Source organism: Cyphomyrmex costatus, unplaced genomic scaffold (genome assembly GCF_001594065.2).
Source record: "Cyphomyrmex costatus isolate MS0001 unplaced genomic scaffold, Ccosl1.0 scaffold192, whole genome shotgun sequence".
Classification (NCBI taxonomy): Eukaryota; Metazoa; Arthropoda; class Insecta; order Hymenoptera; family Formicidae; genus Cyphomyrmex; species Cyphomyrmex costatus.
Window position 1 is genome coordinate 1,441,548 of NW_017275954.1, and position 25,011 is coordinate 1,466,558.

The 25,011-nt window shown below is 31.2% G+C and overlaps 6 protein-coding genes, 1 long non-coding RNA gene and 1 pseudogene across 7 annotated transcripts; 2 read left to right on the plus strand and 6 right to left on the minus strand.

Moving 5' to 3' along the window:
* Positions 1 to 13: 13 nt before the first annotated feature.
* Parp1 (Poly-(ADP-ribose) polymerase) lies at positions 14 to 3,860 on the plus strand. Its single transcript, XM_018538057.1, has 5 exons — positions 14 to 246; positions 679 to 820; positions 901 to 1,430; positions 1,570 to 1,772; positions 1,901 to 3,860. The coding sequence occupies exons 1-5, from the start codon at positions 133 to 135 to the stop codon at positions 3,858 to 3,860; spliced, it is 2,949 nt and encodes a 982-aa protein (XP_018393559.1). The 5' UTR covers positions 14 to 132.
* Positions 3,861 to 4,386: 526 nt separating this feature from the next.
* On the minus strand, positions 4,387 to 6,593 carry LOC108772506 (alpha-tocopherol transfer protein-like). The gene is made up of 4 exons (XM_018538040.1): positions 6,584 to 6,593; positions 5,719 to 6,007; positions 5,089 to 5,452; positions 4,387 to 4,753 (listed from the first exon to the last, which is right to left on the minus strand). The coding sequence occupies exons 1-4, from the start codon at positions 6,591 to 6,593 to the stop codon at positions 4,496 to 4,498; spliced, it is 921 nt and encodes a 306-aa protein (XP_018393542.1). The 3' UTR covers positions 4,387 to 4,495.
* A 492-nt stretch (positions 6,594 to 7,085) lies between these two features.
* Positions 7,086 to 7,888, minus strand: LOC108772507 (uncharacterized). Its single transcript, XM_018538041.1, has 2 exons — positions 7,685 to 7,888; positions 7,086 to 7,343 (listed from the first exon to the last, which is right to left on the minus strand). Exons 1-2 carry the CDS (start codon positions 7,733 to 7,735, stop codon positions 7,086 to 7,088), a joined length of 309 nt encoding a protein of 102 aa, XP_018393543.1. The 5' UTR covers positions 7,736 to 7,888.
* A 15-nt stretch (positions 7,889 to 7,903) lies between these two features.
* LOC108772561 (uncharacterized) lies at positions 7,904 to 9,129 on the minus strand. Its single transcript, XR_001940672.1, has 3 exons — positions 9,000 to 9,129; positions 8,116 to 8,835; positions 7,904 to 7,940 (listed from the first exon to the last, which is right to left on the minus strand). It is a non-coding gene; the product is annotated as an uncharacterized LOC108772561 (long non-coding RNA).
* A 737-nt stretch (positions 9,130 to 9,866) lies between these two features.
* On the minus strand, positions 9,867 to 11,405 carry LOC108772568 (alpha-tocopherol transfer protein-like). Its single transcript, XM_018538124.1, has 3 exons — positions 11,088 to 11,405; positions 10,462 to 10,825; positions 9,867 to 10,124 (listed from the first exon to the last, which is right to left on the minus strand). The coding sequence occupies exons 1-3, from the start codon at positions 11,369 to 11,371 to the stop codon at positions 9,867 to 9,869; spliced, it is 906 nt and encodes a 301-aa protein (XP_018393626.1). The 5' UTR covers positions 11,372 to 11,405.
* Positions 11,406 to 13,723: 2,318 nt separating this feature from the next.
* Positions 13,724 to 15,720, minus strand: LOC108772563 (alpha-tocopherol transfer protein-like). The gene is made up of 3 exons (XM_018538119.1): positions 15,403 to 15,720; positions 14,785 to 15,148; positions 13,724 to 13,981 (listed from the first exon to the last, which is right to left on the minus strand). The coding sequence occupies exons 1-3, from the start codon at positions 15,684 to 15,686 to the stop codon at positions 13,724 to 13,726; spliced, it is 906 nt and encodes a 301-aa protein (XP_018393621.1). The 5' UTR covers positions 15,687 to 15,720.
* Positions 15,721 to 17,681: 1,961 nt separating this feature from the next.
* On the minus strand, positions 17,682 to 19,863 carry LOC108772565 (alpha-tocopherol transfer protein-like). The gene is made up of 3 exons (XM_018538121.1): positions 19,446 to 19,863; positions 18,294 to 18,657; positions 17,682 to 17,955 (listed from the first exon to the last, which is right to left on the minus strand). The coding sequence occupies exons 1-3, from the start codon at positions 19,727 to 19,729 to the stop codon at positions 17,698 to 17,700; spliced, it is 906 nt and encodes a 301-aa protein (XP_018393623.1). The 5' UTR covers positions 19,730 to 19,863; the 3' UTR covers positions 17,682 to 17,697.
* A 4,172-nt stretch (positions 19,864 to 24,035) lies between these two features.
* LOC108772576 (hemolymph lipopolysaccharide-binding protein-like) lies at positions 24,036 to 25,004 on the plus strand (annotated as a pseudogene).
* The last annotated feature ends 7 nt before the right edge of the window (positions 25,005 to 25,011 follow it).

The following is a 25,011-nucleotide window of genomic DNA, read 5'->3' on the forward strand; positions in this document are numbered from 1 at the left end:
TGTTAGCGCCACATGTCAACCCGGTCAACCGTCGTTGTTACGATAGCGTCGTTTTCTGCGATTTCTCGCTGTTTCGTTTTTGCAACTGTCCGAGAGATTCGAGGTGACAAATATTAACGGATATTCGGCGAGATGGACGACGATTTGCCGTATCTTGTAGAGTACGCGAAAAGCGATCGCTCGAAGTGCCAATTATGCAAGCAATCAATCATGAAGACGAATCTGAGGCTCGCTGCCGTTGTTCAGGTATGTATATTGAATTTTACGACAAAGAAACCACGCGAATATATTACGCATCATTTGTGCTCAGCATTGTCGCAATTAATGGCGAGCTACATTTTTTTAAAGATGTGAATGCGTGCATTATCATTGAACTATCGATCTTTTGTAATGATAAAGCACCCGATGTTATTCTTGATAATTGCCGAATTGCGTCATATATGTGCAAATAATTGAATTCAATAAGTATTGTGATGCTGTTGCATATTAACATATTTTTTGCTATGTTACTTGAAAATCTAAAAACAACGTATTCTTTTCTCATAATGTAACATTGATGTATTCTGTATATTGCTTTGTATTTATTTTAAACAAATATAATTAATCATGCTTTAAGAAATTAAGAAATTTTAAGACAATGTGTTCAAAAAATAAATCTCAGAAAAATAATATTTTCAGAGCCCTGTTCATGATGGAAAGATACCTAGATGGTATCACTTCAAATGTTTCTTCTCAAAACAAAGACCAAGTTCCACTAATGACATAGCTTGTTTTGATCAGATTCGAAACAATGATCAAGATCAAATTCGAAAGAAAATTGGTTGGTGTACGACTTAAGTAAAATTTATAATTTCAATTAAATTGTTTGATTATCTTAACTATTACATTTTTTACTTGCAGAGGAATGTCGTAATGCTCCTACTGTATCAAAAGGAAGGAAAAGAACAAAAGGTGGTGGTGCTTCTGGAGATTTTAGAGTAGAATATGCCAAGTCCAGTAGATCCACATGCATAGGATGCCAAGAAAAAATAATAAAAGGTGAAACAAGAATAGCAAAGAAAGATTATGAGAGTGAAGAAGCTAGGAGATTTGGTGGTTTGGACAGATGGCTTCATGTGGAATGTTTCGTGAAACTAAGAACGGATTTTGGATACTATGGCAGAGGAGATGAGCTTCCAGGTGCCAAACAACTCTCGAAAGAAGATCAAGCAAATCTTAAGACTTCATTACCTAAAATGGCTCAGGGTGATGTGCCACCACCTCCTAAAAAGGTTAAGGATGAACCAGAGGATGCAGAGGAAACAAAATTGATAAAAAAGCAAAATGATGAGCTGTATGCTATAAAAGATAAAATATCACATCTTGAAAAGAAAGAAATGATTGAATTATTAGAAATAAATAATCAGGGAATTCCAAGTGGCATATCAAATGTAAGTGCTTTAAAAATATAGATTTGTATTATTATATATACTTCAATTTTTTTTATTGTAAATCTATTGTATAACTTTTAAACAAGTTATTATATCACTGGCAGTTTATTATACTACTAATTAAATTGTATATTTATAGATCACAAGTCTTTTGACTGATATACTATATTTTGGAGCTCTACAACCCTGTCCAAAATGTGATGGACAGCTCATATATAATTCTGGTTTAGGTTATAAATGCACTGGCAATGCAACAGAATGGAGTAAATGCGAGTATGTTACACAAGACCCAAAAAGAAAAAAATGCGAAATACCAAGTGACATGGATGTATTCCAAACTAAGTATGTTCTCTCATCAGACCATATATAGAACTTAATTAAATAAATTATTTTTATACACTTCTTTATTTCAAAATTAGTAATTTTGATATGAAGATGGATTATTATACAATCGTGTAATTCGTTTTTAGATCATATAAATCTAAGGTGAGAAAACGGATATTTAATGTAATAGTGCCATCATCATCGAGTGCTATTAAAAAAGAGGAAGATGAAGTAGATGGGCCGAAAGTACAAGGGAAACCATATCCTTTGAAGAACATGCAGTTTGTTATATTAGGTCGTACACAGAGAGATAAAGAGGAATTGAAAAGAGCAATCTTATTGTTGGGTGGTACTGTTACAACAAAAATCCATCAAGATTTGGCTGCTGTAATTTCGAATCAAAATGAAGTGGATAAAATGAATAAAAGAATGGAAGATGTTAAGTCACACGATATTCAAGTAATAACAGAAGATTTTATAGAAGAAGCAAAAGAGTACACAGATTCTCCCATCATGCTCCTAAAAAAGAAAACTATTTCTAGCTGGGGTGGCGATATTAATGCTAGACTGTCTAACGTTATCGCAAAATCTGCTTCTAAGAGTAAAAGCAGATTTGAGAAGTCAAGTTCTGGTAAAATGAAGGTAAAGGTGAAAGGCGGTGGAGCTGTTGATTCTGATAGCGGTTTAGAAAATGTTGCGCATATTTATCAAAAAGGCAAAGATAAATACACCGTGACGTTAGGTCTAACGAACATACAGTTAAAGAAAAACAGTTATTACAAAATGCAAATTTTGAAACATGATAAACATGAGAGATATCATTTATTTAGAAGTTGGGGCCGAATTGGCACTACAATTGGCGGTAACAAGTTAGACGGAATGTCTTTGGAAGAGTGCATAGAACAATTTGAATCGTTGTACGAAGAGAAGACAGGTAATCCGTGGAAGAATAGAGAGCATTTTGTCAAAGTACCGAATTTGATGTATCCGATCGACATAGATCATGGGGATCAGGAGGTTGTTTCCCTAGATTCAGATATCAAGAGTAACTTGCAGAAACCAATTCAGGACTTGATACGTCTTATTTTTGACGTAGCTGAGATGAAAAAAGTTATGTTGGAGTTTGAGATAGATCTGGATAAGATGCCGCTCGGAAAATTGTCCAAGAAACAAATTGAGAAAGCTTATGCTGTTTTAACGGAATTGCAAGAGATACTGAAGGTAACAGCTGATGACGTGGAGCGCGCTACATTGGTCGATGCTTCTAACAGATTCTATACACTGATACCACACAATTTTGGAGTTTCCGGACCAAAAATTCTTGGATCATTGGAAGAAATTAAGATCAAGTGCGACATGCTGGATGCGCTACTTGAGATGGAGATTGCGTATAATCTTTTATGTGATAAGACTAACGAGAAAGAAAATCCGCTTGACAGTCATTATAAGCAATTGAACACAGACATCGAAGTGATGGATAAAACGAGCGAGGAGTTCCAGATGATCGAGAAGTATGTCAAGAATACACATGCGGCTACTCATACGCAATACGAACTCGAAATCGAGGAAGTATTTATTGTTAAGAGACAGGGAGAAGAACAGAGGTTCAAGCCTTTCAAGAAATTGCCCAACAGAAAGTTGCTCTGGCACGGATCTAGAACTACGAATTACGCAGGAATACTGTCTCAAGGTTTACGTATTGCACCGCCGGAAGCACCTGTTACCGGTTACATGTTCGGCAAGGGTATATATTTCGCCGATATGGTGTCGAAGTCTGCAAATTATTGTTGTACGCACAGTCAGAATCCAACTGGTTTGTTGCTGCTTTGCGAAGTGGCCTTGGGTAATATGTACGACAGATATAAAGCGGACTATATCGAGAAGCTACCGAAAGGAAAACATTCGACCATGGGTCATGGTCAGACGCAACCTGATCCGCAAAGTACCTACAAGACTAAGGATGGCGTTGAAGTACCTTATGGAAAGGGAGTACCTGCTAAAGTTAATACTACTTCGACATTATTATACAATGAATATATCGTGTATGATGTTGCTCAGGTGAAAGTACGATATTTAGTAAAAATGAATTTCAAATACAAATATTAAGATATGTAATGAAAGTGTGATGTTCAAGTTTATAGTACAGTTAAGGTTTTTTTATTTCATTCCAACTTATGTGCTATGTTATTAATTTAATAAAACTAAAAACTACAAATAACTGTAAAGAAGATAAATTCCATTGCAGAGTTAGCTAGTATAATTCTGAAACTTTATTTAACTGTTTTACTTTTAATGATAATCTTTTGAATTTATGTGTAATCCGCAATTTGTTTACGCGTATCAAATAGTGTTTGCCTACCTCCAATACTGAATGTAAGATTAATAAATTTTTCAAAAAATCAAATATTTTTCGTTTTTTTAGGTACATATTTCCTTACCTCATCTTTTCTATTAATGTATTAAATCATCAAATAAATTTGTAAACAATTCAATAAATAAAAAATTTGCGAGGTAATTCGAACTATTTTTTCTAAAATATATATATTGTAAATCACCTCTTGTGAATTCTCAAGATTGTTTACAACGCATCAACATATCAAATATTGCATAAATGTTTGAATATGTGGGTACTTGCCTTAATATATATTATTTACCTCATTGATGCATTTAATAAACTTTGTGGAGCTATGTAACATCTAACATGTGTGTGTGTATATAATTATAAATTTACAAACTATTTACTAATCTATATCAAGTTTTTTAAAATTACCCTCCATACCAAACAAATCATTTGTTGTTTTGCTCTTGCCGATTCTCAATGCTTCGTTAACGCGTCTGGCTGATTCATCCAATAGAAACCACTCGCGATAGTCTTCGAATTTTTTCACTCCAATTTCAGCTAGTTTGTGCACGGAACCGGCTTTTCCTCCTGATTCGTTTGGCAACGTATCCACTGGGATATATTTAGAAAGGCTCTCTAACGAGGAGTGAAAATATATCTAGAAGAGTTAAATAAATTTAGAAAAATTTATATAAGTAGAATAATACACCATTGTGTGAGTATAATTTATCCATTTATGATGTTATGGATAATTAAACTAAAAAATTTTTTTCTACATTTATCGCGAGATAATGATAAAGAATTATATTTTGTGCAAGATTCTTGATATATTTAAAAATAAATTTATAAGAGTACGATTAGAAACAGTTTTTAATCACATTTGAATTATTTGATCGCGCTTATATCACGTAGGAAATTATTGCACTTCTTAAAAATCGGCTGCTGTGTTAATTAAACGCAATTGAATTTAAATAATTGATTTGTGATACTTACTGCGTCTACCAACTCTTTTTTCATGAAAGGCTTTACCAACTTCATCAACATTTCCATGGCAGGTAACGAGTTTATAATATGGATTGCCTTTATACTCATCGGCGCTGCCTCTTGAACGTAGTACACACATTTCTTCAATACCAATGGATTAAATCGTATAATATGACCGACGGAAAATTTACTGCCGTCGATTACGAAAACAAAACCATTATTTGTACCATCCATCAAAAAATGTACGTCGGTTAACATTGTGGTATATTTGAAGCTATAATCAAGGTTGTAGGAAGAAGGGTCGCTGTCCAATAATGAGAAAAATATCATCTTATATCCATCCTTTGTTAATCCATTCAGTAAAAACTGAGCCCTTTTCAAATCAAATTAATTTATTTAAATTTATTAAGATAAGAAATGTGTGTGCAAAAAAATATTAAAAATATTTTATGATACTTTCAAAAGTATAATAATATTTATACATCTTATAAGATTTATTTTATATTTTCTGCATATATCTCAAATTATGTATTATTGTGGTTAAAATTTAAAAAATTATAAACTGACCATTTTATATACCTATACATGAACAAATTATTTTACAACTGTTCGATCATTAATATTTATAAAATGGCTTACATAGTTTTGAAGATTTGTTGTAACCCTATTTCTTCAAGCGGATCCCGATTGCAAAAAATGTCTAATAAAAGTGTCCTTGTCGTATAATAATTTTCGATTTTGTCTTTCGTTGGTTCCATTTGATAGTAATTGCTGTGAAGAAACAAAGCAAGAAAGTTGTCTTCAATTTTTGGCAAGTGCTGTTGTTTCTCGCACCATTCCCTCAGTGATTGTACATCTGACAGTTTCAATTGAGGATTCCTCTTCATTTCTTCTTCTAATGAAATTCCTTTTGTTACAGACATTGAAACTCGAATTTTATATGTACTTTATCGTCTTAACAACGCTTTCTTTAATTTACAATATCGTATTCTTTTCGAGAGTTTGTAGTGAAATGTTTTCAAAATTAATAGAAATGTTTCGAACGATTCAAAGACTTAGCAAGTACTGATACCGATGATACCAGGTTATATTCATAAATGATACATTATGATTATAAATTAATTTGCAGCAAATATGCAAAAATATGCGCTCCAGCGAACACACCTATAGATACACAACTGTTTGATAATTTTTCACTCAGTATAATGTAACTTACATAACATATAATGTAAATGAACGCGTTCAGCAGAAAATCTCATGAGTAAATTTTTTATTGCTCTTCGTTCTTACACACTACAACACTTATTGTTAGATCCAGCGAAAGATTGACTCACGTAAAAGTCATAATAATATCATAAAAATATCCTGATCTTATTTGTCATTTATAAGTTTATTTTGAAGAATCAAGTGACACCATGATGACATCCTTGATCAGGAGACGCGGTAGTGTCTACGGCCATGTTCAAAAACTAAAAGACACTACAAGTCTCTTATCCCGAGTCACCAAAGTCCATTCTTCGGGGGTACATAACTACTAAAATATATAATATCGTTGTGATTTTATTATGACATGGTGTTCTACCTAAGGAACACTCACTGACCAACTATAGTTGCTCAATGTAACTACTGTATAGTTAAACTGTTGTGAGGAAAATATAGTTAACGATTATGTTGTTATTAGTTGATATTTGCTGGAGTGTAACTTTTGCGAGCATTAAATCAATGTTGCATTACACATTACGAAGACTGGATTACAGATTAGAAATTAGAATTGGACATTAATTTTCGTAGGGTGTAAATAAAAAGTACAATTTCGTTCTAATGTTATCGATGAAATTTTTTTTAATTCAGTTGATCAAAAAAGTTGCAAGAAAATGAACGCATAACAGAAACACGATACAATAATTATATATAACACGACACAGTGCAAAATATAAAATAAACATTAATAGAGATTACATAATAATAGCATAATTAGTTAAATCAGACAAAGTTATGAATATTTATTAATCTATAACAAGTTTTTTAAAAGTACCCTCTATACCAAACAAATCATTTACCGTTTTGCTCTTGCCAATTCTTAATGCTTCGTTAACGCGTCCGGTTGATTCATCCAATATAAACCACTCGCGATAGTCTTCGAATTTTTTCTCTTGAATTTCAGCTAGTTCGTGCACGGAACCAGCTTTTCCACCTGTTTCGTTTGGTAATGCATCCACTGGTATATATTCAGAAAGGCTCTCTAACGATGAGTGAAGATGTATCTAAAAGTGTTAAATAAATTCAAAAAATTTATCTAATTGTAAGTAGAAAAGTATAACATATTGTGAATATAATTATTTCATTTAACGTTATGACATTATGAATAATTAAACACAACAATTTCTACACTTATCGCGAGATGGTAAAAAATTATATTTTGTATAATATTCTTGATTTATTTAGATCTATAAAAGAATACGATTAGAAACAATTGTTATAATTACATTTGAATTATTTGATTGCGCTTATATCATGCTTATTGGAAATGATTACACTTCTTAAAAAACGGCTGTTAATTAAGTATATAATTAGAACTTAAATAATTGATTTGTGTGATACTTACTATGTCTATTAACTCGCTTTTCATAAAAGGCTTTGCCATTTTAATCAACATTTCTGCGGCAAGTGCCGCGTTTATAACATGGTTTGCTTTTAAACGTACGCGGCGCTGCCTCTTGAATATAGTATAGATGATTCTTAATTCTCAATAGGGTAATTGTTCACTTTAGGGGAGCCACCTCCAATGACCTTGACCTTGACATATGTTGTCAAGGTCATGATCCTGAGTAACCTCCAACAAGTTTTAGCCGTCGCTCGCCCTTCGTTAAAAAGTTATTAAGAATCATAGTTTTAAAATTAACATATATGATATATAATACATGTATGCTATTAAGTACTTTAATTAATTATTATTAAAGTAATTAATAATTGAAATTTTGACAAATCCTTCGTTCATCTACTAGATAATACAATATACTAACGAAATCTTTTTACATTTTGATTTCAGATGATCCGTTCTCGAGTAATCTTGTCCACCGCAAGTGATGCTGAAAACTAGGCGCTCCAGGGCAACAGCTGCAGTTCCGCTATTTTAAAATATTTTTTAACAAAAAAAATTTGACATGTACTAAATGATACCATTAATAGTTTTTAAATAAATTTTTATTTTGCTGTCGAAAAAAAATCGTGAAAATGTCGTCATTTTTCGTGCTGCGTGTGTATATAACCCCTTAAAAGAGGTAAAGATAAATTAGAACATTTTTCTAACAACAATGTTATTTATAAGATTACCTGATGATTGTGAAGCTAGCTATGTTGATCAAACAAAAAGAAAATTGAGTACCAGACTAAAAGAACATATGTCTGACATTATAGAAAAAGGACAGGTTCTCCTTCTGTCATTACTGAACATCGTATCAACTTTGACCACAATTTTAAATGGAATGATGTCCAAATTTTAGACATTGAATCTTCTTACAATAAGAGATTGGTGTCTGAAATGATTCAAAAGGCAAAAACAGGGTCTGAATAAACAAAATGATACAGAGTTCTCTCTTTACCAGAATCTTATTCTCAGAAAATCAACTCTCTCTCTCCTTCGTAAATTTTCTTACCTTTTTCACTTTTATTCCCACTTTATTACATTTTTACCCCTTCCTAATTTTCCCCTTATTTCCATTTGTAGTTCCTTTGTACTTGAGATGTTCGGTTATTCTGATTTTAAATTGTTTATTATTGTCAACATCTTAAAATGGCTCTCTTCGCATTGTTCTAACTTATATTAATCATAATTGTATTTTGATACAATTTTACAAGGTAATTGATTATCTTTTAATTTAATTGTTACTAAATTAACAAAATGGATATGAGTTACTTACGTTATTTTGTAGTGTTACATTATATATCCATTTCAATTTATTGCCTTGTGTATTGACTTTTTTACTGATCAATTGACTCTTATATTATATTCTTTTCGTTATATTCCTTTTTTTATTATTTTTATCTATTACTGACATTGTTTTATTATGTTACTATTTAATTTAGAAATGTGGAGTTTCTCACAATTTACATTATTTGATGTCTTGCTTTGTTGATGGACTCTTGCCATTTTACGTCGATATGATATGTCTTCAATAGCGAGTGAGATTATAAAATACCCACATCACAGAATGTATATACATATTTTTCATATTTTATTAATATTTTTACATATGTATTCGTTTATGTAATTTTTATAATATCGTTGTTTGTACATCGTTAACGATATTTTGCGACTTAACATTGAAAATGACCTAATGAAGATCGAAACGTCTGTTTTTAAAATTTTAAATTTTATTAAACTTTATATTATATTTTTAACTAATGACATCTTTTATTTACTAAGTCTTTTACAATTTAATGAATGTTGGCTCGTAGCCCTGTGTGTGTATGTGTGTGTGTGTGTATGTGTGTGTGTGTGTGTTGGTTTAATTATTTTTTAAATTCAATAAATATTAAAATAAATAAAAAATTTGTGAGATAATTTGAACCATTTTTTCTAAAATATATATATTGTAAATCCCCTCTTGTAAATTCACAGGATTGTTTGTAACGCATCAACATATCAAATATTGCATAAATGTTTAAATATAATTTGTACTTGCCTTAATATATATTATTTACCTCGTTGATGCAATTAATAAACTTTGTGATGCTATACAACATTTTACATATGTTTATATAATTATAAATTTATAAATTATTTTTTAATCTATATCAAGTTTTTTAAAATTACCCTCCATACCAAATAAATCATTTGTTGTTTTGCTCTTGCCAATTCTTAATGCTTCGTTAACGCGTCTGGTTGATTCATCCAACAGAAACCACTCGCGATATTCTTCGAACTTTTTCTCTTGAAGTTCAGCTAGTTTGTGCACGGATCCAGCTTTTCCACCTGTTTCGTTCGGCAACGCATCCACTGGGATATATTCAGAAACGCTCTCTAACGACGAGTGAAAATATATCTAGAAGAGTTAAATAAAAAAACTTATATAAGTAGAATAGTATTCCACAGCATTGTGTGAGTATAATTTGTCCATTTATGATGTTATGGATAATTAAACTAAAAAATGTCTACATTTATCGCGAGATAATGATAAAAAATTATATTTTGTGCAAAATTCTTGTTGATTTATTTAAAAATAAATTTATAAGAGTACGATTACAAACGGTTATTAATCACATTTGAATTATTTGATCGCGCTTATATCACGCTTGTAGGAAATTATTGCACTTTTTAAAACTCGGCTGTTGTGTTAATTAAATGCAATTGAATTTAAATAATTGATTTGTGATACTTACTGCGTCTACCAACTCTTTTTTCATGAAAGGCTTTATCATCTTCATCAACATTTCCATGGCAGGTAACGAGTTTATAATATGGATTGCCTTTAAATTCATCGGCGCTGCCTCTTGAATGTAGTACATATATTTCTTCATTACAAATGGATTCATTTTCATAACATGACCGAAGGAACATTTGCTGGCGTCGATTATGAAAACATAACCATTATTTGTACCATCCATCAAAAAATGTACGTCGGTTAACATTGCGGTATATTTCAAGCTATAATCATAGTCGTAGAAAGAAGGATCGCTGTCCAGTAATGAGAAAAATATCATCTTGTATCCATCCTTTGTTAATCCATTCAGTAAAAACTGAGCCCTTTTCAAATCAAATTTATTTATTTAAATTTATTAAGATAAGAAGTGTATGTCCATAAAAATATTAAAAATATTTTATGGTACTTTCAAAAGTATAATATTTATAAATACGTCTTATAGAATTTATTTTATTTTCTGCATACATCTGAAATTATCTATTAATGTGGTTAAAATTTAAAAACTTATAAACTGACCATTTTATATAATCCATGAACAAATTATTTTACTGCTGTTGGATCATTAATATTTATAAAATGGCTTACACAGTTTTGAAGATTTGTTGTAACCCTTTTTCTTGAAGCGGATCCCGATTGCAAAAAATGTCTAATAAAAGTGTCCTTGTCGTATAATAATTTTCGATTTTATTTTTCGTTGGTTCTATTTGATAGTAATTGCTGTGAAGAAATAAAGCGAGGAAGCTGTCTTCGATTTTTGGTAAGTGCTGTTGTTTCTCGCACCATTCTCTCAGTGATTGTATATCGGACAGTTTTAATTGAGGATTCCTCTTCATTTCTTCTTCTAATGTAATTCCTTGTGTTATAGACATTGAAACTCGAATTTTATATGTACTTTATCGTCTTAACAACGTTTCTGTTCCTTTACAATATTATATTCTTTCCAACAGTTTGTGTAGTGAAATGTTTTCAAAATTAATAAAAATGTTTCGAACGATTCAAAGACTTAGCAAGTACTGATACCGATGATACCAGGTTATACGCATAAATAATACATTATGATTATAAATTAATTTGCAGCAAATATGCAAAAATATACGCTCTAGCGAACACACATATAGAAACACAACTGTCTGTTAATTTTCCACTCAGTAACGTAACTCTTACATAACATAATGTATATGAGCGCGTTCAGCAGAAAATCTCACGAGTAAATTTTTTATTGCTGTTTATTTTTATACACTACAACACTTAGATCCAGCGAAGGATACTCACGTAGAAGTCATAGTAATATCCAGGGGCGCTAACTTTTGCAAGAAGTGTGCGGAGTACTCCACACGCCAAAATTTTTCATGTGTGGAATTCCACATGTAAACTGTTTTTTTTTAAATAACTAGTGTTAAGGAAAAATAGAAAAATTTTTTTGGAACTTTGTATCATCTCTCGGAGATGTTATTACGATTCTTCAAAAAGATAAATCAGTGAGAGACTTAGTTTCAAAGTACACAAAACTAATTAAAATATTATTAACAATACCGGTGACGACGTGTACTGCAGAACGTTCTTTCTCTGCCTTGAGAAGATTGAAAACGTATTTACGTATTTTGAATTCATTAGCTGTACTTCACGTGCACTCCGATATTGCTGAGACTTTAGATATAGAAGCACTTATGGATGAATTCATTGTAAGAAATAAGAATCGAAGCTCAACGTTTGCTCTAAATGATTCACGAACTTAAATATATTTCTAAGAATAATGTATTGATATATAAATGTATACTCTATTAATATATTAATTATATGCTCTAAATCTAAATGTTTCACGAAGTTAAATACATTTAATAACAATACATATACAAGAGGCTCCTATGATAAATCAAATATTAAAATAAATTGCCGTTGAGAACCAACACAGGATGAAAGTGTGTAATAAAATTTATTTAGTTACATAAAATCGCATACGTTTCGACCTTAGTCCAGGTCTTTTTCAATGCATGAATTACACTAATATTTAAAAAATTCTTTGATGGAGTAAATGGTGTCAAAAACAAATACAATACAAGAAAAACTAATAACTACATGGTGTTGTCCACTTGTAATCAAATATCACGATCATTGAAGTGCAAAATTTACTAATAATGTGATTGTGTCAGATTTTTATAGAATTTTAGAATTAAAAACCATGAAAAACATAGAATTTTAGAATGACAACACCATGTAGTTATTAGTTTTTCTTGTATCGTAATTGTTTTTGACACCATTTATTATATCAAAGAATTTTTTTAATATTGGTGTAATTCATACATTGAAAAGGACCTGGACTAAGGTCGAAACGTATGCGATTTTATATATTTATATAACTAAATAAATTTTATCACACACTTTCATCCTGTGTTGACTCTCAACGGGAATTTATTTTAATATTTAAATATATTTCTAAGAATAATATATTAATATATATATGTATATATATAATATATATATGTAATATATACATATATTAATATATTATAGTTCAACTCCACACACGCCAATCGGCAAGTTGGTGCCCCTGGTAATATCATAAAAATATCCTGATCTTATTTGTCATTTATAAGTTTATATTGAAAAATCAAGTGACACCATGATGACATCCTTGATCAGAAGACGCGGTAGTGTCTCCGGCCATGTTCAAAAACTGGAAGACACTACAAGTCTCTTATCCCGAGCCACCAAAGTCCATTCGTTGGGGGTACATAACTACCAAAATATAATATTGTTATGATTTTATTATGACATGGTTTTCTACCTGAGGAACACTCACTGACCAACTATATTTGCTCAATATGTAACTATATTATATAGTTAAACTGTTGTGAGGAAAATATAATTAACGATTATGTTGTTATTAGATGGTATTTGCTAGAGTGTAACTTTTGCGAGCATTAAATCCATGTTGCATTACATATTGCGAAGACTGAGGATTACAGATTAGAAATTAGAATTGAACATCGATTTTCGTAGGGGGTAAATAAAAAGTACAATTTCGTTTTACTGTTATCGAAGAAATTTTTTTAAATTCAGAAGATCAAAAAAGTTGCAAGAAAATGAACGCATAACAGAAACACGATACAATAATTATATATGATATAACACGACAAAGTGCAAAGTATAAAATAATATTAGTAGAGATTACATATAATAACAGCATAATTAGTTAAATCAGACGAAGTTATAAATATTTATTAATCTATATCAAGTTTTTTAAAATTACCATCTATACCAAACAATTCATTTTCTGTTTTGCTCTTGCCAATTCTTAATGCTTCGTTAACGCGTCTGGATGATTCATCCAAGAGAAACCACTCGCGATAGTCTTCGAATTTTTTCACTACAATTTCAGCTAGTTTGTGCACGGAACCGGCTTTTCCTCCTGATTCGTTTGGCAACGTATCCACTGGGATATATTCAGAAAGGCTCTCTAACGAGGAGTGAAAATATATCTAGAAGAGTTAAATAAATTTAGAAAAACTTAAATAAATAAAATAGTATACCACACAGCATTGTGTGAGTATAATTTGTCCATTTATGATGTTATGGATAATTAAACTAAAAAATTTTTACCTTTATCGCTAGATAATGATAAAAAATTATATTTTGGGTAAAATTCTTGATTTATTTAAAAATAGGACCCCGGGCCCAGCCATAGGAAAAATGGATCCCGGTCAAATTGGTTGAATCTGTAGTATGTTGTTCTTCATAATCTCCTGATCAAAAGTGTTAATGGGCACCAAGTCCGAAACCATCTACTTTTCGAATTATCAGATATTGAACATAGTAAAAACGAGGATATTGGGGATATTCTATTTCAGAGTATCCACGATAATAATTCTTTAGAGTCGCATTTTTGTGTGAGTGAGTAAGTGAGTGAGTGAGCGAGTGAGAGATTGAGCGAGTGAGTGAGCGAGTGAGCGAGCGAGCGTGCGTGCGTGTGTGTGTGTGTGTGTGTGTGTGTGTGTGTGTGTGTGTGTGTATTCTTACTTGGTGCCCAATAACACTTTTGATCAGGAGATTATGAAGAACAACATACTTACAGGTTCAACCAATTTGTCCGGGATCCATTTACCCTATGGCTGGGCCCGAAGTCCTTTATAAGAGTACGATTAGAAACGGTTATTAACTACATTTGAATTATACGAAGATCGCGCTTAAATCACGCTTGTAGGAAATTATTGCACTTCTTAAAAATCGGCTGTTGTGTTAATTAAACGTAATTGAATTTAAATAATTGATTTGTGATACTTGCTGCGTCTACCAACTCTTTTTTCATGAAAGGCTTTACCAACTTCATCAACATTTCCATGGCAGGTAACGAGTTTATAATATGAATTGCTTTTAGAATCATCGGCGCCGCCTCTTGAATGTAGTACACATATTTCTTCAATACCAATGGATTCATTTTCATAATATGACCGAAGGAAAATTTGTTGCCGTCGATTATGAAAACATAACCATTATTTGAACCATCCATCATAAAATGTACGTCGGTTAACATTGTGGTATATTTGAAGCCATAATTATAGTCGTAGGAAGAAGGATCGCTGTCCAGTAATGAGAAAAATATCATCTTATATCCATCCTTTGTTAATCCTTTCAGTAAAAACTGAGCCCTTTTCAAATGAAATTAATTTATTTAAATTTATTAAGATAAGAAATGTGCAAAAAAATATTAAAAATATTTTATGATACTTTCAAAAGTATAATATTTATAGATCTTATAGAATTAATTTTATTATCTGCATAGATCTGAAATTATGTATTAATGCGGTTAAAATTTAAAAAATTATAAACTGACCATTGTATATAATACATGTACAAATTATTTTACTGCTGTTCAATCATTAATATTTATAAAATGGCTTACAGAGTTTTGAAGATTTGTTGTAACCCTTTTTCTTCAAGCGGATCCCGATTGCAAAAAATGTCTGATAAAAGCGTCCTTGTCGTATAATAATTCTCGATTTTGTTTTTTGTTGGTTCCATTTGATAGTAATTGCCGTGAAGAAACAAAGCGAGAAAATTGTCTTCAATTTTTGGCAAGTGCTGTTGTTTCTCGCACCATTCCCTCAGTGATTGTACATCTGACAGTTTCAATTGAGGATTCCTCTTCATTTCTTCTTCTAATGTAATTCCTTGTGTTATAGACATTGAAACTCGAATTTTATATGTACTTTATCGTCTTAACAACGTTTCTGTTCCTTTACAATATTATATTCTTTCCAACAGTTTGTGTAGTGAAATGTTTTCAAAATTAATAAAAATGTTTCGAACGATTCAAAGACTTAGCAAGTACTGATTACCGATGATACCAGTTATTCACAAGTTATACGCATAAATAATAAATTATTATTGTAGAATGACTTGCAGAAAAAATATCCAGCAAAAACAACTGTAAATACGCGCTATTAATAACTGTTTGTTAATTTTCCACTCAGTAATGTACGTAACTCTTACACAACATATGTATATATGAGCGCGTTCAACAAAAAATCTCATCAGTAAATTTTTTAATGCTGTTTGTTCTTACACACTACAACACTTACAATTAGATCCAGCGAAAGATTGACTCACGTAAAAGTGTCTTATAGTATAATAATATCGTAAAAATATCCTGATCTTATTTGTCATTTATAAGCTTATTTTGAAGAATCAAGTGACGCCTTGATGACATCCTTGATCAGGAGACGCGGCAATATCTCCGGCCATGTTCAAAAACTGAAAGACACTACAAGTCTCTTATCCCGAGCTACCAAAGTCCATTTTTTGGGGGGCATATAACTACTAAAATATAATATCGTTATGATTTTATTATGATATGGTGTTCTACCTGAGGAACACTCACTGACCAACTATATTTACTCAATGTAACTATTATACAGTAGAACTGTTGTGAGGAAAATATAGTTAACGATTATATTCTTATTAGTTGGCATTTGCTGGAGTGTAACTTTTGCGAGTATTAAATCCATGTTGCACTACACACTACGAAGACTGAGGATTACAAATTAGAAATTAGAATTGGACGTCGATTTTCGTAGGGTGTAAATAAAAAGTACAATTTCGTTCTAATGTTATCGAAGAAATTTTTTTTAATTCAATTGATCAAAAAAGTTGCAAGAAAATAAACGCATAACAGAAACACGATACAATAATTATATATGTATAACACGACAAAGTGCAAAATATAAAATAATATTGTCTGAAATGATTCACATCAAAAGGCAAAAACAGGGTCTTAATCTTAATAAACAAAATGATACAGAATCTTTATTAGAAACTTATTCTCAGATAATTAACTCTCTCTCTTCTTCGTAAATTTTCTTATTTTTTTCACTTTTATTCCTACTTTATTTTACCCCTTCCAGATTTTCTCCTTATTTCCATTTGTTAGTTCCTTTGTACTTGAGATGTACGGTTATTCTAATTTTAAATTGTTTATTGTTAACATCTTGAAATGGGTCTCTCTTCGCATTGTTCTAATATTAATCATAATTGTATTTTTATACAATTTTACAAGGTAATTTATTATCATTTAATTTAATTGTTACTAAATTAACAAAATGGATATGAGTTACTTGCAATATATTGTAATTTCACATTATATTCATTTTGATTTATTGCTTTGAAAATTTACTTTTTTACTGATCAATTGACTCTTACATTATATTCTTTTTTTTACATTCTTTTCTTTATTATTTGTATTTATTACTGACACTGTTTTATTATTTTACTATTTGATTTAGAAATGTGGAGCTTTTCACAATTTACATTATTTAATGATTGCTTTTTGTCGGACTCTTGCCAATTTGCGCCGAGATGATTAAGTCTTCAATAGCGAGTGAGATTAAATACCCACATCACAAAATTTATATACATATTTTTCATATTTTATAATATTTTTACATATGTATTCGTTTTTGTGATTTTCTTCAATATCATATTCTGTACATCGTTAACGATTCTTGCGATTTTTTAACATTGATAATGACCTAATAAAGATCGCATTAATTGTAAACAGTATTCAGTGAAAACATTATTTCAACATAGTATTTGCATTATAAATTAAAATATAAAAATAACAGACATATGTATACAGATAATAGCATAATAGCATGATAATAGCATAATTAGTTAAATCAGGCGAAGTTATAAATATTTATTAATCTATATCAAGTTTTTTAAAATTACCGTCTATACCAAACAAATCATTTACTGTTTTGCTCTTGCCAATTCTTAATGCTTCGTTAACGCGTCTGGTTGATTCATCCAACAGGAACCATTCGCGATAGTCTTCGAATTTTTTCTCTTGAATTTCAGCTAGTTTGTGCACGGAACCAGCTTTTCCACCTGTTTCGGTTGGTAATGCATCCACTGGGATATATTCAGAAAGGCTCTCTAACGATGAGTGAAAATGTATCTAAAAGAGTTAAATAAATTCAAAAAGTTTATCTAATTGTAAGTAGAAAAGTATAATTATTGTGAATATAATTATTTCATTTAACGTTATGACATTATGAATAATTAAACACAACAATTTCTACACTTATCGTGAGATGATAAAAAATAATATTTTGTATAATATTCTTGATTTATTTAGATCTATAAAAGAGTACGATTAGAAACAATTGTTATAATTACATTTGAATTATTTGATTGCGCTTATATCACGCTTATTGAAAATGATTGCATTTTTTAAAAACGGCTGTTGTTAATTAAGTACAATTAAAACTTAAATAATTGATTTGTGGTACTTACTGTGTCTATTAACTCGCTTTTCATGAAAGGCTTTCCCATGTTGAATAACAATTCTGCGGCGGGTGCCGCGTTTATAACATGGTTTTCTTTTAAACGTATTGGCGCTGCTTCTTGAATGTAGTATAGATGATTCTTAATTCCCAATAGATTCGATCGCGCAATATGACCGAAAGAAAATTTGCTAGCGTCTATTATGAAAACATAACCATTATTTGTACCATCCAGCAGTAAATGTACGTCGATTAACATCAAGATATGTTTCGAACTGATATTCTGATTATAGAAGGAAGGATCACTCTCCAGTAATGTTACAAATATCATCTTATAGCCATCCTTTGTTAATCCATTCAGAGGGAAAATAGCCCTTTTTAAATCAAATTAATTAATTTAATTTTATTAATATAAGTGTATGTGTGTGTATATATAAAGAATATTAAAAATATTCTATATAATATTTTCAAAAGTGTAATATCGACACATCCTATAGAATTTATTTTATTTTCTGCATGGATCTCAAATTATGTATTATTGCGTTTGAAATTTTAAATATTAATTAACTATTATATATATATATATATATATAATATGGAGCGCTCTCCGTTAAATCGCCCCCTCCCCTCCTGTCCATTTCAATTAAGGTCTTACTCCCAAACGAATGCGTGTTCCATTAAGTTCTTTTAGAGTAACAAAGTAGAGACCTGGGGCTACTTTTGAGCTATATTTAAAAAAAATTGAGACTGGCCTTTTAGGTGCGCCGCCATTTTGAAAACTTCAAAACTGACAAACATCGTCGTAAACCGGTCTGATTGAAAAAAGAGTATTCTTACGTGAAAGAGCATTCAATTTTCTGTAAGGAAACGTCTACATTTCGTTTCCAAACTTTCCTTTCGTGCCCACTAATAACAAGCGAAAAGAGCGTTGCGACGAGAAAGCCCAAAAATTGACGGCTCTATAGTTCGGCAACCAGTTGGCCTACAGGTATATTATTCGGCATAGAATCTTTATTCATCAAACTGTTCAAGTTTAAGCAATATGAACGAAATCCATGAAACTTCGCAAAATGGGTTGCCCACTTGGCGTGGAATGTCCCATATATATGAATAAATTATATTTACTGCTGTACGTTCACTGATATTTATAAAAATGGCTTACAGATTTTTGAAGTTTTGTTGTAATCCTTTTTCTTGAAGTGAATCCCTATTGCAAAAAATGTCTGGTAAATGCGTTCTTGTAGTATAATAATTCTCAATTGTGTTTTTTGTTGGTTCCATTTGATAGTAATTGCTGTGAAGAAACAAAGCGAGAAAGCTGTCTTCGATTTTTGGCAAGTGCGGTTGTTTCTCGCACCACTCTCTCAATGATTGTACATCGGATAGTATCAATTGCGGATTTTTTTTCATTTCTTCTCCTAATGTGATTCTTTTTATTACGGACATTGAAACTCGTATTTAATATGTATGATTACCTATATTCGCTTAAAAACGCTTACTTTCTTTTACAATATGTTATTCGGTCTGAGAGTTTTTGTGCGTTATTTTTAAAATTAGTAAATATATGTATCGAACGATTCAAAGACTTAGCAAGTACTGATACCGATGATACCAGTTATTCACAAGTTATACGCATAAAAATAATAAATTATAATTGTAAAATGACTTACAGAAAAAATGTATTCCAGCAAAAACAACTGTACGCGCTGTTGATAACTGTTTGTTAATTTTCCACTCAGTAACGTAACTGTTACACATCGTATATGAACGCGTTCAGCAAAAACATTTCATCAGTAAATTCTTTAATAAAATTTTCTATTACATACTGTACTTATTATAGATCTAGCGAAGAATTAACCCAAGTGGAACATAGAAATCATAAAGACATCATCATGATCTTATTGTTCATTTGCAGGATTGACAAGTAACGCATTATTTGTAATGCCGTTACCGTTACAAATTTGTTTTTTCGATAACGAATAGATAACAAAGTTACATTTTCTTCAGAGTAACGTTCATGATAATGCAGTTATATTTTTGGGATAATGGTAATTTATTTCTAGCTACGTAAATTTTTAGTCGTAACTAGAATTACAGAAAACAGACATGCGACGTTAAAGGAAGATCTGATTAGATCTCTTAATCACTTTATCACGACGGCTTTTTTCACATTGTATTCACAGTTCTCATATATGCTGCGTTCCGTTTCACGCATTATGCGCATGATGTATAATTTTTATATGCATATATAAATATTTATGGTATATTTAATAAAAATTCCAAAAAAATAGTGTATATGCATGTATATATGTATATATATATGTATATAAAATTCGAAAAAAATCATGGTAGCTTTTTGCGATGGGTACTATAATATATCAAAATTTCAGCCAAATCAAAAATCCAAAAGTTTTGAGTGACACACTTGGGATGGAATGCCATATACACTCGTGATATTATTGCGATAGTTTCGTAGAGTGGCGTTTCAAGACCGAAACATTGTTCGTTTTAAAAGATTATATACGTAATATATATCTAAATTTACATGAAATTATAATATTATCTAAGATCCAAGTTCGATCGGTAAAGGCATTTTCTTATTCGTTGTGTTTCTCACATGTACGGTCCTAAAATAAAATTTAAATTTAAATATTGAAATCTTTAATTGCACCATTTGTGAAAGGAACATATTTTCTTGCCACATATATAATAAATATGCCACAGTGGCACATTGTTCCCCTATCCGGAATCCAATCCCATTTAATACCGCGAGGAAGTTATACTTTTTCCAATGATCTAACCGTTCATAATTTATGTTCTTCTAATCCATTGAGATTACTCAACTCTTCCGATATATATGCCACGAAAAGAAAAGGGAGGAAGAGGGGAGAGAAATCACTGCGATTCTGTATGCCTGGAAATTTACAGTGCTATATTCCGGAGACGTTTACACGGTAGAGGTTGGCCCATCTTAAATCTTCCGATTAACTTCGAGCGCTAGTCCATATTTTATATACATGGCACTTTGAAATTTACCGTTAAAATGGCACTTTTGTGTACGAATTGTATGATATCGTAAGGTGTCGCAAGCGCATACGATTTTCACTATGAAATGCGAAAACACAGTTATCGCGATACAAAACATGATGAGCATTGAATGATATTGAATAAGAAATACCATTGTAAACCGACAGATATTTTTTTATTATCGTAAAATAATGAAATTATTCTTAAGACTCACTCTTAAATTATATATTCACAAAAACTATAGTATTAATGAAAATTGATGCGTATTAACATGTTATTTTAATATATTAGATTAGTTTTATATCGCGTATATTAAGTATAATAAATAAAGTCTAACATATATTATATAATATATATTATATAATATTTTTTAAAATAAGAGATAAAATGAGAAGATAAAGAATGTTTTATATTACTCGCTTGAACAGAATAGTGATTTTCTTAATACATGAAATACATGCGATAATTTCAAACAATCATGCAAACATACTATGTATATGTATGTACATAATACACTTTTCAACAAAATTAATGCATAACTTGTTCCACCCTGCAAAAATAGACAAATTTCGAGATAGAATATCTTCGTCAAAAATCAAGATTTTTAAAAAGGTATTTTAAAGCTTAAAGTCCCTATTTTTCAGAACTGTACTTTAAAAAACTGTATTACTAATATTTTATAAAGTTGCACAAACATAAATGAAGATGCATCAGATTTCAAAATTTTTTACGAAATTTGCAAAGTTCCACGGAGCCAAGTAAAAATTATGCATAAATGCGGCTTACAGCTTTCGAAAGAGTGAATTTTTACCTTTAATTTCTTTTGAGCTCTACAATTTTTTTACCGAGTTATTCAATGTTGAAGTAAAAATGATCCTTTTTTCCTGATATTAAATGATTCTACTTTTGTTAAAAAACTACAGGCAACTTCAAGATAAAATTAATAACTTCGTCAAGAATCATCGTATCAAGATGTTTAAAAAACCATTTTCAAGCTTAAAATCTTTACTTTTTATATTCATATTTAAAAAAAACGATATTACTGATATTTCGTGAAGTTACATAAATATAAGTAAAGATGCATTAAACCTCAAAATTTTTTACAAAAAATTTGAGAAGTTCCACGACGCGAACTAAAACTTGTGCACAAATGCGGTTTACAGCATTCGAAAGCGTGAATCTTTATCTTTAATTTATTTTTTAATTGAGCTCTGTAAGATTTTTTTTCACAGAGTTATTTAACATTGAAGCAAAAGTGGTTCTTTTTGCTTTAATGTTGATTAACTCGGTGAAAGAAAAACCGTACACAGCTTAATAAAAAAATAAAGATAAAGTTTCATGCTTTCGAATGTTGTAAACCGAATTTTTATGCGATTTTTAATTCATGCCACGGAACTTCTCAGTAGTTAGTATAAAAATTTTTGAGATTTAACGCATTTTTATTTGTGTCGGCATAACTTCGTAAAAAATTAATCGAATATCAATTACTATTTTCAAAAGTAGATATTTCAAGTTTTAGAATGCTTTTTTACAAATTTTTTTACGATTATTTTTGACGAAGTTACACTCTTTTGAAATTTCCCCATTTTTGGGGAGGCAGGATAAGTGATGCTTTAATTTTGCTATTGAGTGTATATGTTTTAAATATTATCCTTTCTCTCGTTTACCGAAAAGATGTGAGTTAAAAAAAAAATAAAGAAAGAACATATAGATTACAATTTTAACAGTCAATTTGGTTCTATTTTAAATAAATCCGTGGCACTTAATTAATTTTCTTATTCAGAATAGGTTTTGCCGAGAAATATTTTTTTAATTAAGAGAATGTATATTCTTCTCAACTTTCCAAATTAGCTTGGTTTTATAAACAGATGTAAAGCAAAAGGCCATTATTGGCGCCCCACTGATGCTGGTTCTTTAACGATTGCTGATGATAGAACACTGTAGTCTTTTGGGAGGGTCATTTAGCCAAAAGCCTGTCTTGGCCTTGATATGCGGAGCAGTTGGGTAGGAACATACATAGGGGCGTGCTGACAATACAAGGAAGTCTCATTTCTTCTTTGATCTCGGTTTGGTACACATATGTTTCTTGGTGCAGTTTGAAAGAACGAATACTAGCCTGTACAGGTAAATTAGAGATCTGAAGTGGATCTTTCATTTTTTTCGGATTCTAAGATTTTTTTGTGAATATTGTGTGTACATACTTTTCAATTATTTTTCAATTACAAGGTATTAACATTCATATACATATATATAATATGTATATATTCTTCAGAATTTATTATAGAATTTATCAATTAAATATCTTTATTTATCGTATTACATTATAAGATTCATATTATTGCGAGATATTTAATTTCTCTCATATCATTTTTATTATCACCAAGTAATGCTTATGACATTTTCTTTTGTTGTATTGAGAACAAATCTCTATTTTCTCAATAGATTATTAGAAAAAATATTTATAATGTAGATATATGAATTAATGTTGAGAAATGGCGACAAACTAATTTCCTTCAAAGTATAACTCGCGTGCGTATACACATATATTAATTACAAATCTCTATCTCATTATTCATTACAAATAGTTTCCAATATCTTCTCATTTTTTTATTAAAAGAGAATCTCTCTATTTGGGGTGCAAACTTGACGATTGTTCGATCGCAGATCTCAGTGGAGTACTTTGCAAAGCTAATCTTCGAAGAGCGACGAATTCACGGGAAGAATGATGGTGTACTTCTTATTCGTCGGTTGCATTGTGCTACTTGGCGTCCTCGAGGAGTCGTTTATCTCAGCTGCAACAACGAGATACTACTTCCCACAGACAATCACCATCGCGAATCTGAAAGGGAACGCACAGGACGCGGCCGCGAGCATCAATAATCCGGAATCCGCCTGCCCGTGTTTGACATCGGTCAATAGCTCGGCGATCCCCGGACAATCGGACTGGATGACGCAGCTGGACGCAGCAGAGTCGGCAGCGTCTCGAGCAATTCTATACTCAAAACGTGATGCTGCGTGGCATGATGTGCTCGTGCAACGTAGCCATGCACGGCGCCCCAATGAGAGACGATTATTATTACACGGTAGGTATCGGTGCTCATAAGTTGCACACGAGGGCCGCCACATGGAACGACGCGAGAAAGTACTGTAACGAGGAAGGTGGTCACCTCGCGATCATCAATTCTATTGCTGAGGAGCGTGTGAGTAGCTAATCCAATTTTATTGCGAGTATTATTGATTATGTATAATACACAATAAATGTTTCGTATGATTTCGATTTTATTTCATCAAACATATTTGTAAGATACGCGAAAGATAAATAACGATTATGAGGACGTAACCGTTATTCTAGTTAATGTTTCACGCAATGTGCAATCTATTGATCTTTTTTCAGATACTATTGGACATATTTAATCGCTCCGGACCGATCAAGGGTACAGCTTATCCCAATGAGGCTTCTTTAGGTATACACGACCTTTATGCGGAAGGTGAATGGGTTACGGTGTTGGGTGATTCGTTGGCAAAAACCGGTTATACCAGGTGGACCGATAAGTGGGACGGACAACCTGACAATAAAGGCGGCAAACAGCACTGTGTTGCTCTAATGAAAGAGGGTGGTGGCATGGACGACGTCGCGTGCGATGTCCGATTTCCATTCCTCTGTGAACTTCCGCTGATGTGGATTTTACAATAAGGAAAAA